Source organism: Salmo salar, unplaced genomic scaffold (genome assembly GCF_965601325.2).
Source record: "Salmo salar unplaced genomic scaffold, fSalSal1 ptg000177l, whole genome shotgun sequence".
In the NCBI taxonomy this organism is placed as follows: domain Eukaryota; kingdom Metazoa; phylum Chordata; class Actinopteri; order Salmoniformes; family Salmonidae; genus Salmo; species Salmo salar.
The window spans coordinates 1071239-1085431 of record NW_027675325.1 but is presented as its reverse complement, the minus strand read 5'-3'; the positions used below and the strand labels follow the sequence as shown (position 1 = coordinate 1085431).

The window sequence follows — 14193 nt, the reverse complement described above, 5'->3', positions numbered from 1 at the left end:
TATTTTAGTTGTGTTAGTTTCAACAGCACGTTCAACCTGATTTCCCCCCTAATCAATATCAGTGATTTATTGCTACTTGTCAAAACAACAGCGTTTCTGGTGCTTGTGCAGTTATAAGCTGCTTGTTTCAAAAAATACAAGTAATATGATTATTGTGGCAGATGTTTGTGTATATTGCACATGTTATGTTTAGGTTTTCAATTTATCCCAAACTGTTTCTGCATATTGGTTATTGATTTGGACACGTTTAAACTGTGTTTTGACATTGTGACATTAATTCATAGATATCATGAAACAACTTCATGTAGTATTTTCTGATATTTGATCAGAGATTTTTTATCAGATTATCTCTGGTCACAGGTATGAGATTTCTCTCCTGTGTGTGTTCTCTGGTGTTTAGTCAGACCACCACTCAGTAAAACTCTTCCCACACTGACCACAGCTATACAATTTCTCTCCTGTGTGTGTTCTCTGGTGTACTGTCAGCTGGCTAGATTGAACAAAACTCTTCCCACATTGACCACAGCTATACGGTTTCTCTCCTGTGTGTATTCTCTGGTGCACTGTCAGATGGCCAGATTGACTAAAACTCTTCCCACATTGACCACAGCTATAAGGTTTCTCTCCTGTGTGTATTCTCTGGTGCACTGTCAGAGATGTAGATTGAACAAAACTCTTCCCACATTGAGTACAGCTATAAGGTCTCTCTCTGTGTGTGTTCTCTGATGAATTTTAATGCCTGATGAGGTGAATCTCTTCCCACAGTCAGAGCAGCAGTGAGTTCTCTTCCCTGTGGGTCTCTGCTGGTGTTTATTGAGGTGTTCTGATCTGGAGAGACTCTTCTCTGCCTCTTCAGCATCATGATGTTGTTGAGGCTCCCCAGAGGATCCACGATAGTGAAGTATCTCTCCTGTGTGAACAACAAAGTCAGACAGATGATTAAAGGCCCACAACAGCAGAAATCCACTGTAAAAGGTGATGCCAACAGTGTAGCCATGATGTTAAACAACAATTGACGTCTGTAATGAATGTTAAAATTATTTGACAATTGTCTTAAAATGAGCAAGAATAGTCATATTTTGTCTTGTTTTCACATTCGTAGTAACATCAATGATTGTAGGCTAGAAATACGTTATTCATGTTGTTGAACCTCTAAGCAGTGTGCCAGGCGACTTTTGGTCTCCAATATAGGCCCCTTTCTGTGTTTGCTAAAATTGCGGCACGAGGGCAATTTGATTGCAGAAACTCCTCCCTGCTAATGAGGAAACCGATAGTTACGGATGTACTATATCTGCCTGGAGCAAAATGGTGAGCAAAGATTTTAGTTTTTCACAATGTATTCTGAATGTGAATGGGGAAAACTCAGGGGAGTAACCTCCATTTCCAGGTTGATGATGAGTTCATTTCACACTACTTTGGATTATAATTGTAAGGCTCGTTTGAATGTCCTGTTTAATAAAATGTTTGCTACAGTATTATGAATTATGTGTAATTATTGAAGAACCGCGTTAATGACAGTATCCATTTGGGTGTTGTCAATAAAGTTCAGATTTTATTTATTTATTTAACCAGGTGGGCCAGTTGAGAACAAGTTCTCATTTACAACTGCGACCTGGCCAAGATAAAGCAAAGCAGTGCGACAAAAACAACAGAGTTACACATTAATAAACAAACGTACAGTCAATAACACAATAGAAAATCTATATACAGTTGTGCAAATGGAGTACGGAGGCAAGGCAATAAATAGACCATAGAAGCAGAGTAATTACAAATTAACACTGGAGTGATAGATGTGCAGATGATGTGTAAGTAGAAATACTGGTGTGGAAAAGAGCAAAAAAAAGTATATAAAAACATGGGGATGAGGTAGGCAGTTGGATGGGCTATTTACAGATGGGCTATGTACAGCTGCAGCGATCGGTAAGCTGATCAGATAGCTGATGCTTAAAGGTAATGAGGTAGATAGATATAAGTCTCCAACTTCAGACATTTTTGCAATTTGTTCCAGTGATTGGCAGCAGAGAACTGGAAGGAAAGTCGGCCAAAGTAGGTGTTGGCTTTGGGGATGACCAGTGAGATATACCTCCTGGAGTGCGTGCTATGGGTGGGTGTTGCTATGGTGACCAGTGAGCTGAGATAAGGTGGCCTAGCAAAGACTTGTAGATGACCTGGAGTCAGTGGGTTTGGCGACGAATATGTAGCGAGGGCCAGCCGACGAGAGCATACAGGTCCCAGTGGTGGGTGCTACATGGGGATTGGTGACAAAATGGATGGCACTGTGATAGACTGCATCCAGTTTGCTGAGTAGAGTGTTGGAGGCTATTTTGAAAATGACATCGCCGAAGTCAAGGATCGGTAGGATAGTCAGTTTTACGAGGGTATGTTTGGCAGCGTGAGTGAAAGATGCTTTGTTGCGAAATAGGAAGCCGATTCTAGATTACATTTTGGATTGGAAATGCTTAATATTAGCCTGGAAGGAGAGTTTACAGTCTAGCCAGACACCTAGGTATTTATAGTTGTCCACATATTCTAAGTCAGAAACGTCCAGAGTAGTTATGCATTGAATGGCATTGAAGCTCGTCTGGAGATTTGTTAACACAATGTCCAGAGAAGGGCCAGATGTATGCAGAATGGTGTCGTCTGCGTAGGGGTGGATCAGGGAATCACCCGCAGCAAGAGCAACATCTTTGATATATACAGAGAAAAGTGTCGGCCCGAAAATTGAACCCTGTGGTACCCCCATAGAGACTTGGCATTGAAGCTCGTTTAGAGGAGAGTTAACTTCTTTGGGATAGGGGGCAGTATTTTGACATCCGGATGAAAAGCGTGCCCGTAGTAAACTGCCTGCTACTCAGGCCCAGAATGTAGGATATGCATATTAGTAGATTTGGATAGAAAACACTCTGAAGTTTCCAGAACTGTTTGAATGATGTCTGTGAGTATAACAGAACTCATATGGCAGGCAAAAACCTGAGAAAAATCCAACCAGGAAGTGTGGAAATCTGAGGTTTGTGGTTTTTCAAGTGATTGCCTATCCACTATACAGTGTCTTTGGGGTCATTTTGCACTTCCTAAGGCTTCCACTAGATGTCAACAGTCTTTAAAACGTTGTTTCATGCTTCTACTGTGAATGAGGAGAGAATCAGAGATCTTGGAATAAGATGACTGAAAAAAATGACATGAGCTCAGTGGTGTGCGCACCCATGAGACTTAGCTCTGTACCCGTGAGAGTTACAGTGTCTTTGGGGTCATTTTGCACTTCCTAAGGCTTCCACTAGATGTCAACAGTCTTTAGAACGTTGTTTCAGGCTTCTACTGTGAATGGGGAGAGAATAAGAGCTGATTTAGTCAGGTGTCTGGCCGTTGGCCATTATTTTTGTTACGCGCGCAGCCATGAGCACGAGCTCAGTTCTCTTTCCTTTATGAAGACAAAGGACTTGTCCGGTTGGAATATTATGGAAGATTTATGATAAAAAACATCCTAAAGATTGATTCTATACATCGTTTGACATGTTTCTACGAACTGTAATATAACTTTTTTGACTTTTCGTCTGAACTTACTGCGCGAGCACAGTGCATTTGGATTACTCGACCGAACGCGCAAACAAAAAGGAGGTATTTGGACATATATATGGACTTTATCGAAACAGATTAACATTTATTGTGGAACTGGGATTCCTGGGAGTGCATTCCGATGAAGATCATCAAAGGTAAGTGAATATTTATAATATTATTTCTGAGTTTTATTGACTCCACAAAATGGCGGGTTTGGTTTCCTGACTGAACGCTGTACTCAGATTATTGCAAAGTGTGTTTTCTTGTAAAGTTTTTTTGAAATCTGACACAGCGGTTGCATTAAGGAGAAGTATATCTATAATTCTTTGAATAACAGTTGTATATTTTGTCAACGTTTATGATGAGTATTTCTGTAAATTCATGTGCTCATTCACCGGAAGTTTTGGGAGGCAAAACATTTCTGAACATTACACGCCAATGTAAAATGGGCTTTTTGGATATAAATATGAACTTTATCGAGCAAAACACACATGTATTGTGTAACATAAAGTCCTATGAGTGCCATCTGATGAAGATCATCAAAGGTTAGTGATTAATTTTAGCTGTATTTCTGTTTTTTTGTGACGCCTCTCCTTGCTTGGAAAATGGCTGTGTTTTTTCTTGTCTAGGTGCTGTCCTAACAATCTAATGCTATGCTTTCGCCGTAAAGCCTTTTTTGAAATCGGACAATGTGGTTCGATTAACGAGAAGTTTATCTTTAAAATGGTGTAAAATAGTTGTACGTTTGAATTATGAGATTTGTTGTTTTGAACTTGGCACCCTGCTATTTCACTGGCTGTTGGTGAGTGGGACGGTAGTGTCCTACCTGCCCAAGAGAGTTTAATTAATTTAACTGTAACTACATACTTAATGAGTATATACTACATACTATTAGTTAATTATAGTAAACTGTAACTACATACTTAATGAGTATATACTACATACTATTAGTTAATTGTAGTAAACTGTAACTACATACTTAATGAGTATATACTACATACTATTAGTTAATTGTAGTATACTGTAACTACATACTTAATGAGTATATACTACGCACTGCTAAAGCTAACTCTCTCTCCTCTGCTCTCATCCTTCTAGACCTATCGGCTGCATTTGATACTGTGAACCATCAGATCCTCCTCTCCACCCTCTCCGAGTTGGGCATCTCCGGCGCGGCCCACGCTTGGATTGCGTCCTACCTGACAGGTCGCTCCTACCAGGTGGCGTGGCGAGAATCTGTCTCCGCACCACGCGCTCTCACCACTGGTGTCCCCCAGGGCTCTGTTCTAGGCCCTCTCCTATTCTCGCTATACACCAAGTCACTTGGCTCTGTCATATCCTCAGATGGTTTCTCCTATCATTGCTATGCAGACGACACACAATTAATCTTGTCCTTTCCCCCTTCTGATAACCAGGTGGCGAATCGCATCTCTGCATGTCTGGCAGACATATCAGTGTGGATGACGGATCACCACCTCAAGCTGAACCTCGGCAAGACGGAGCTGCTCTTCCTCCCGGGGAAGGACTGCCCGTTCCATGATCTCGCCATCACGGTTGACAACTCCCTTGTGTCCTCCTCCCAGAGTGCTGAGAACCTTGGCGTGATCCTGGACAACACCCTGTCGTTCTCCACTAACATCAAGGCGGTGACCCGATCCTGTAGGTTCATGCTCTACAACATTCGCAGAGTACGACTCTGCCTCACACAGGAAGCGGCGCAGGTCCTAATCCAGGCACTTGTCATCTCCCGTCTGGATTACTGCAACTCGCTGTTGGCTGGGCTCCCTGCCTGTGCCATTAAACCCCTACAACTCATCCAGAATGCAGCAGACCGTCTGGTGTTCAACCTTCCCAAGTTCTCTCACGTCACCCCGCTCCTCCGCTCTCTCCACTGGCTTCCAGTTGAAGCTCGCATCCGCTACAAGACCATGGTGATTGCCTACGGAGCTGTGAGGGGAACGGCACCTCCGTACCTTCAGGCTCTGATCAGGCCCTACACCCAAACAAGGGCACTGCGTTCATCCACCTCTGGCCTGCTCGCCTCCCTACCTCTGAGGAAGTACAGTTCCCGCTCAGCCCAGTCAAAACTGTTCGCTGCTCTGGCACCCCAATGGTGGAACAAACTCCCTCACGACGCCAGGACAGCGGAGTCAATCACCACCTTCCGGAGACACCTGAAACCCCACCTCTTTAAGGAATACCTAGGATAGGATAAAGTAATCCTTCTAACCCCCCCCCCCCCCTTAAAAGATTTAGATGCACTATTGTAAAGTGGTTGTTCCACTGGATATCATAAGGTGAATGCACCAATTTGTAAGTCGCTCTGGATAAGAGCGTCTGCTAAATGACTTAAATGTAAATGTTAAATGTACTACATACTATTAGTTAATTGTAGTATACTGTATACTACATACTTAATGAGTATATACTACATACTATTAGTTAATTGTAGTACACTGTAACTACATACTTAATGAGTATATACTACATACTATTAGTTAATTGTAGTATACTGTATACTACATACTTAATGAGTATATACTACATACTATTAGTTAATTGTAGTAAACTAACTACATACTTAATGAGTATATACTACATACTATTAGTTAATTGTAGTATACTGTAACTACATACTTAATGAGTATATACTACATACTATTAGTTAATTGTAGTATACTGTATACTACATACTTAATGAGTATATACTACATACTATTAGTTAATTGTAGTATACTGTATACTACATACTTAATGAGTATATACTACATACTATTAGTTAATTGTAGTATACTGTAACTACATACTTAATGAGTATATACTACATACTATTAGTTAATTGTAGTATACTGTAACTACATACTTAATGAGTATATACTACATATTATTAGTTAATTGTAGTACACTGTAACTACATACTTAATGAGTATATACTACATACTATTAGTTAATTGTAGTATACTGTAACTACATACTTAATGAGTATATACTACATATTATTAGTTAATTGTAGTACACTGTAACTACATACTTAATGAGTATATACTACATACTATTAGTTAATTGTAGTATACTGTAACTACATACTTAATGAGTATATACTACATATTATTAGTTAATTGTAGTATACTGTAACTACATACTTAATGAGTATATACTACATATTATTAGTTAATTGTAGTACACTGTAACTACATACTTAATGAGTATATACTACATACTATTAGTTAATTGTAGTATACTGTAACTACATACTTAATGAGTATATACTACATATTATTAGTTAATTGTAGTATACTGTAACTACATACTTAATGAGTATATACTACATACTATTAGTTAATTGTAGTATACTGTAACTACATACTTAATGAGTATATACTACATACTATTAGTTAATTGTAGTACACTGTAACTACATACTTAATGAGTATATACTACATACTATTAGTTAATTGTAGTACACTGTAACTACATACTTAATGAGTATATACTACATACTATTAGTTAATTGTAGTATACTGTAACTACATACTTAATGAGTATATACTACATACTATTAGTTAATTGTAGTATACTGTAACTACATACTTAATGAGTATATACTACATACTATTAGTTAATTGTAGTATACTGTAACTACATACTTAATGAGTATATACTACATACTATTAGTTAATTGTAGTATACTGTAACTACATACTTAATGAGTATATACTACATACTATTAGTTAATTGTAGTATACTGTATACTACATACTTAATGAGTATATACTACATACTATTAGTTAATTATAGTAAACTGTAACCGAACCGTTTCCTTTCAGTTGAGGCTCTTCTCCTGTCTACCGGAAGTTTATGCTGTTGCTATGCAACCTCTTGCTAGCTAGTTAGCATAACACATTACAAGATAGACATTTTACGACTTCAGGTGTGTTTTTAAATTCAACTTGAATACCAGAGTGCTTCATAAATTCAGACCGTTGTCAGATTGTCCGTTTGTAAATTCAGACCGTTTCGCTCTCGGAGCCACTGGCCGCTCCGGCCGAGGAGTTGGGTTGATTTGACCGTTCTGACCTTAGCTTGCAAGCTACTTCCAGACACAAATGAAACTCTGACCATTTTACTCGCCCTAGCAGAGCTGGTTAGGCAGTTTTCATGTTATCCAGGGTGACTGTAACTGTGCTGCTGGTAAACATTTAATTACGGTTTTTGTTGCCTACGTTTACTGACACCTGGACATATTCAACGGGTGTTGAGCGCTAGTAAATTCATTATTCTGCTCTCTGGTACTCAGACGAGAGTGCTCTGAAATCAGAGTAGATAGTCAGAGTGAATTTATAAAAGCAACTGAATGTCCATTGAGAAAGCACTACGACTATACCATTTAGCTAAGAATGACGGGAATAATCAAGTCAATAAACGTTGGGTAGTTAGTTAGATATAATATAGTTCATATACTGGCAAGTTTGATGTATAAGAAGCCAACTAACGTTAGGTAGCTAGATAACATACCGGTACATACTGCTGTAATAACATGCTAGCAAATTGTCAGCCAAAATAACATGTAAAGTAACTTATTTGAAAAGTCATTACTTTATTACATTGCTCAAAATGTTCTTAACATTTGGCATAATTAGTTAAAGCAATGAATTTGTATCGGCTTTCGTTGGACTTCGGCTGCATATATAAATTGGCTGAATATTATACAATGACTTATCAATAGCTGTAACAATTTGACACCCACAGGAAATCTACACTGGCAGTTATAGAAAGACCCATTTACTATATAACCATTGATTCTTGAAGAATATAACTTATAAATGCCTCAAATGTTTAAACTGTATTACCCCACCAGAAACCAAAACATAAGCTCGAAAAATGCCACTGTTTGTAAACAAGCACTATATAGCCTTGAAATCTGGTTAAAAACTATAATTTTGACCTTATGGATGGCCAGTCTTTGTATTTATAGTGTAGTCCATTCAGGGGGTAGTCCTGAGCTGAACTCAATCCTGGGTCCAGCAACTGTCAACACCTTACAACTGTTACACCAAGATGTCTGAACTTCTTGAAGAGGTCTCTAGGTGTTGGGTTACGGTTGCTACAATAGCTTTCTCTATGAATTTGAGAGTGGTTACACTTCTTCCCCCATCCCTCAGCTGTTTACCAAACCAAGTCTCTGGGCAGCCATTTTGTTTCGGATTAAATCCTAGGTTGCCCCTTTAAACAAGCCACACAACAATCAATCAATCTGCAGTCCAAACAATAACAAATCTGTAATTCCACCACTGTTTTGGTAATAAGATGATTATGGGGTTGGAGAAATGTAACTACAGACAGACAGACCTATGGATGCAAGGACTGACCATCCATGATATGAACATTATAGTTTTAACCATGTTGAGGCTATACAGTGTTGATTTACATTGTTTCTAAACATTGGAGTAAAAAAAGCTTATTTGGGGTTCTGATGGGGTACAACAGTTGAACTCAGCTCATGAGGCATGTGTTATATTCTTCAAGAATCAATGGCTATAAATAAATAATTTAAAGTCCAAATATGGATGTAACAATTGCAGATTTCCGCTTTAACACCAAACATCAGTTCAACAACTGCAGAGTTTGTGCCTCTGTATTAAAGACAGTACTTACTAGTGTTAATCGGGGAACGTTCGTCGTTAGAACCATTGGACGCCTTAAGATGCCTTTTGGAAACCGAGCCCAGATATCCAGTTTCATCCTCTTCTCCTCCTTTTTCGATGTGACAGTCATCTCCCCCTCTTCCTCTTTCACTCCATAAACTGCATCCTCCTCTTTCTCTTCCTCCTCTTCTTTTACTGTAACATCCTCTTTCACTCTGAACGCGTCTTCCTCTTCTTTCACTGAAACGTCTTTCTCTTCTTCTTTCACGGTAACAGCCTCACCCTCTACTTGTTTTTGTATTGTAACAGCCTCCTCTTCCTCCTCCTCCTCTTTCACCAGAGCTTCTTTCTCCGTCCAGCAGACCTCCTCTTCTTTATCAGGAGGTGAGTAGCTTAGTGAACTCATGGTCGGTATGTTAGCTAGTTAGCATTAGCGACTAGCTTAGTTCTAAGCTAACTTAGCAAACCAGCTAGCTGACAAACAACGTAAATATATAATTAAATGGACCAACAAGTACATACGACAGAAGTGTGTTTAATACACAGAGACTAATATACACCAAAACAGTGTAAAGAGCGTGAATGTTGTAGCTATGTTTGCTAGAAAGCTACCGAGGTGTCTGACTAGCTGTTGTTGTTGAAGGAGCGTCCCGTCCACTAGATTATACGTCACACTGGCAGCATCGCCTGAACCTAAAAGACGCACATCGCCATCTGCTGACTGGAGGGGGCAACGCAGTTGAGGAACCAAACGTTTATTTTTCATTTATTTCATAAAAGTTTAATATTATATTAAGTCGTTCAAAGAGAAGCATGTGTTGATTGATTCGTTTTTAATGAGTGAGAAATTGAAACAAACTTTACACCCACTACATATTTGCATTGAACCATACTTCTGACATGGATCATTTTGATCCCAGAGGCATATCTTTTTATCATGGCCAAAATGTGGTTTATTAAATTCTTCCAATTTTTCATGACTTTGTCAATCAACTTGTTCTTAATAAATCTAAATCATGGTTTAGTGTTTCTGTATCAAAATGGACTTTTAACAAATTCAAATCCTTTGAAGTCATTTTGACACCAGCCAAAAGCACCTTTGATAAATAGGACATTTATTTCAAATCAAAATCACATTTTATTGGTCACATACAGGTGTTTAGCAGATGTTATTGCGGGTGTAGCGAAATGCTTGTGTTTCTAGCTGCGACAGTGCAGTAATATCTAACAATTTTACAACATATACCAAATACACACAAATCTAAGTTTCTCTGTAGACATGATCCATCCCACCAGAGGGTGGAGGGGCTCCTGTATCAGTGGTTTTGACCAGATAGACACATGCAGACACACAGTATAGTGCCTCCCATGTACTCTCCTAAGATTGGACTTTTCTATACCACGTATCACATGACTGTGTACAAAACTGCCAGCGGTAGAAAACTCTGCCAGTGGTAGAAAGTCTACCAGGGGTATACAGTGCATTCGTAAAGTATTCAGACCCCTTCACCTTTTCCACATTTTGTTACGTTACAGCATTCTTCTAAAATTGAATAATTTTTCACCCTCATCAAACTACACACAATGACAAACCCAAAACAGGTTTTTAGAACATTTTGTAAATGTATTTACTTTTAACATTTCTGCAGCATTGAAGGTCCCCAAGAACACAGTGGCCTCCATCATTATTTAATGGAAGAAGTTTGGAACCACCAAGACTCTTCCTAGAGCTGGCCGCCTGGACAAACTGAGAAATCGTGGGAGAAGGGCCTTGGTCAGGGAGGTGAACAAGAACCCGATGTTCACTCTGACAGAGCTCCGGATTTCCTCTGTGGAGACGGGAGAACCTTCCAGAAGGACAACCATCTCTGCAGCACTCCACCAATCAGGCCTTAATGTAGCAATGATTAAAGTGTCAAAATGTATTTCAATGGACAATTCAGTGATCTGTTCTGTGAAAGGTGTTGGCTAGAGATGACATGCAGGAGCTCGCAGGGATTTGTAGTCTTGCATGTCGTCTACTTTGATGCTAATTAGCATTTTAGAATCCGAGAGTAAAGAGACACAAATATATTGATACAAGTATTTGTAATGGATCCCCATTAGTTCCTGCCAAGGCAGCAGCTACTCTTCCTGGGGTTTATAATGGATCTTCATTAGTTCCTGCCAAGTAAGTTCGGGGAGCATGCCAGCCTGCCTGAACCGCCCCTGAACTAACAGGTATAAATGATGGGTTATGAACTAACAGGTATAAATGATGGGTTATGAACTAACAGGTATAAATGATGGGTTATGAACTAACAGGTATAAATGATGGGTTATGAATTAACAGGCATAAATGATGGGTTATGAATTAACAGGCATAAATGATGGGTTATGAATTAACAGGCATAAATGATGGGTTATGAATTAACAGGTATAAATGATGGGTTATGAATTAACAGGTATAAATGATGGGTTATGAACTAACAGGTATAAATGATGGGTTATGAATTAACAGGTATAAATGATGGGTTATGAACTAACAGGTATAAATGATGGGTTATGAACTAACAGGTATAAATGATGGGTTATGAACTAACAGGTATAAATGATGGGTTATGAACTAACAGGTATAAATGATGGGTTATGAATTAACAGGTATAAATGATGGGTTATGAATTAACAGGCATAAATGATGGGTTATGAATTAACAGGCATAAATGATGGGTTATGAATTAACAGGCATAAATGATGGGTTATGAATTAACAGGCATAAATGATGGGTTATGAATTAACAGGTATAAATGATGGCTTATGAACTAACAGGTATAAATGATGGGTTATGAACTAACAGGTATAAATGATGGGTTATGAACTAACAGGTATAAATGATGGGTTATGAACTAACAGGTATAAATGATGGGTTATGAACTAACAGGTATAAATGATGGGTTATGAACTAACAGGTATAAATGATGGGTTGTGAACTAACAGGTATAAATGATGGGTTGTGAATTAACAGGTATAAATGATGGGTTGTGAATTAACAGGTATAAATGATGGGTTGTGAATTAACAGGTATAAATGATGGGTTGTGAATTAACAGGTATAAATGATGGGTTGTGAATTAACAGGTATAAATGATGGGTTGTGAACTAACAGGTATAAATGATGGGTTGTGAACTAACAGGTATAAATGATGGGTTGTGAACTAACAGGTATAAATGATGGGTTGTGAATTAACAGGTATAAATGATGGGTTGTGAATTAACAGGTATAAATGATGGGTTGTGAATTAACAGGTATAAATGATGGGTTATGAACTAACAGGTATAAATGATGGGTTATGAACTAACAGGTATAAATGATGGGTTATGAACTAACAGGTATAAATGATGGGTTATGAATTAACAGGTATAAATGATGGATTATGAATTAACAGGCATAAATGATGGGTTATGAATTAACAGGCATAAATGATGGGTTATGAATTAACAGGCATAAATGATGGGTTATGAATTAACAGGTATAAATGATGGGTTATGAATTAACAGGTATAAATGATGGGTTATGAATTAACAGGTATAAATGATGGGTTATGAACTAACAGGTATAAATGATGGGTTATGAACTAACAGGTATAAATGATGGGTTATGAACTAACAGGTATAAATGATGGGTTGTGAATTAACAGGTATAAATGATGGGTTGTGAACTAACAGGTATAAATGATGGGTTGTGAATTAACAGGTATAAATGATGGGTTGTGAATTAACAGGTATAAATGATGGGTTGTGAATTAACAGGTATAAATGATGGGTTGTGAATTAACAGGTATAAATGATGGGTTGTGAACTAACAGGTATAAATGATGGGTTGTGAACTAACAGGTATAAATGATGGGTTGTGAATTAACAGGTATAAATGATGGGTTATGAATTAACAGGTATAAATGATGGGTTATGAATTAACAGGTATAAATGATGGGTTATGAATTAACAGGTATAAATGATGGGTTATGAATTAACAGGTATAAATGATGGGTTATGAATTAACACATCCCCTGCGAGCCCAGGCATTTCAATACATTCAGGATTTCTTACGGTCCATGTGCAATGTATATGGTTATCTCTGTCTCTCTCTCCATCTCTTCTTTAACAAGCAGCCATGTTGTTGTCATTCCACTAGGGACCTGTTTTCAGCATTTTAAGTCTGCAGTCAATAACCGGTGCACTGGAATGATCCCTCAACACCCTTTACACATGTACTGTACTGGAACTATCCCTCAACACCCTTTACACATGTACTGCACTGGGATTATCCCTCTACACCCTTTACACATGTACTGCACTGGGATTATCCCTCTACACCCTTTACACATGTACTGCACTGGAAATATCCTTCTACACATGTACTGTACAGGAATTATCACATTGGCTGGCAGAAACATTTATTGGGCCATCAAAGCTGTCTCAGTGAGAGACTAGTTGATTATGGACTAACAGTCTAACAGCTTGAAGGTCACAACTCATGTTATTCTGGTTAAACAGAGAGAGACCAGTTGATTAAGGAGTGGGGATTTTTTGACAATTAGGAAATAATATGTCATGTTTTACTCGTACCTCAGCCAGCATTGTGAATGGTTAGGAAATAATATGTCATGTTTTACTCGTAGCTCAGCCAGCATTGTGAATGGTGTCTGAGGCGGTGACATACTAGACCATGGCAGTAAATCTAATATTTAGGTGTTTTCAGTCATGAAAGGTCTGTGTTGTTTCTGTGGTTATAAGTTACATCTCTGGCCATGCTGGCAGGGTCTGAATCAAACCCAATGTCCAGTAGGATTGATCTGTTTGATCCATTTGTTTGTTTCAGTTTCCAGTAGTTGAATCCTTTAACATATTGTTGATTTCAACATTTTTCATTTTCAACAAATGAACTGGGTTGGTTGAAAAGTGATACTTAAACTTACATACCAGCACTATTTTGACATAGTGGAAGATATACTGAA

General features: G+C 38.3%; 1 protein-coding gene across 1 annotated transcript; it reads right to left on the bottom strand.

Annotated features, from left to right (window-relative positions):
- Positions 1 to 320: 320 nt before the first annotated feature.
- On the bottom strand, positions 321 to 9847 carry LOC145867051 (uncharacterized). The gene is made up of 2 exons (XM_082971098.1): positions 9211 to 9847; positions 321 to 910 (listed from the first exon to the last, which is right to left on the bottom strand). The coding sequence occupies exons 1-2, from the start codon at positions 9604 to 9606 to the stop codon at positions 695 to 697; spliced, it is 612 nt and encodes a 203-aa protein (XP_082827224.1). The 5' UTR covers positions 9607 to 9847; the 3' UTR covers positions 321 to 694.
- Between the last annotated feature and the right edge of the window lie 4346 nt (positions 9848 to 14193).

What these genes read in the sequence shown, in the direction of transcription:
- LOC145867051 (XM_082971098.1), bottom strand. Translation starts at nt 9,606, where the DNA reads ATGAGTTCACTAAGCTACTCACCTCCTGATAAAGAAGAGGAGGTCTGC. An exon ending in ACGTTCCCCGATTAACACTA is followed by an intron (nt 911 to 9,210) that starts GTAAGTACTGTC and finishes TTGTTCACACAG; the next exon opens with GAGAGATACTTCACTATCGT.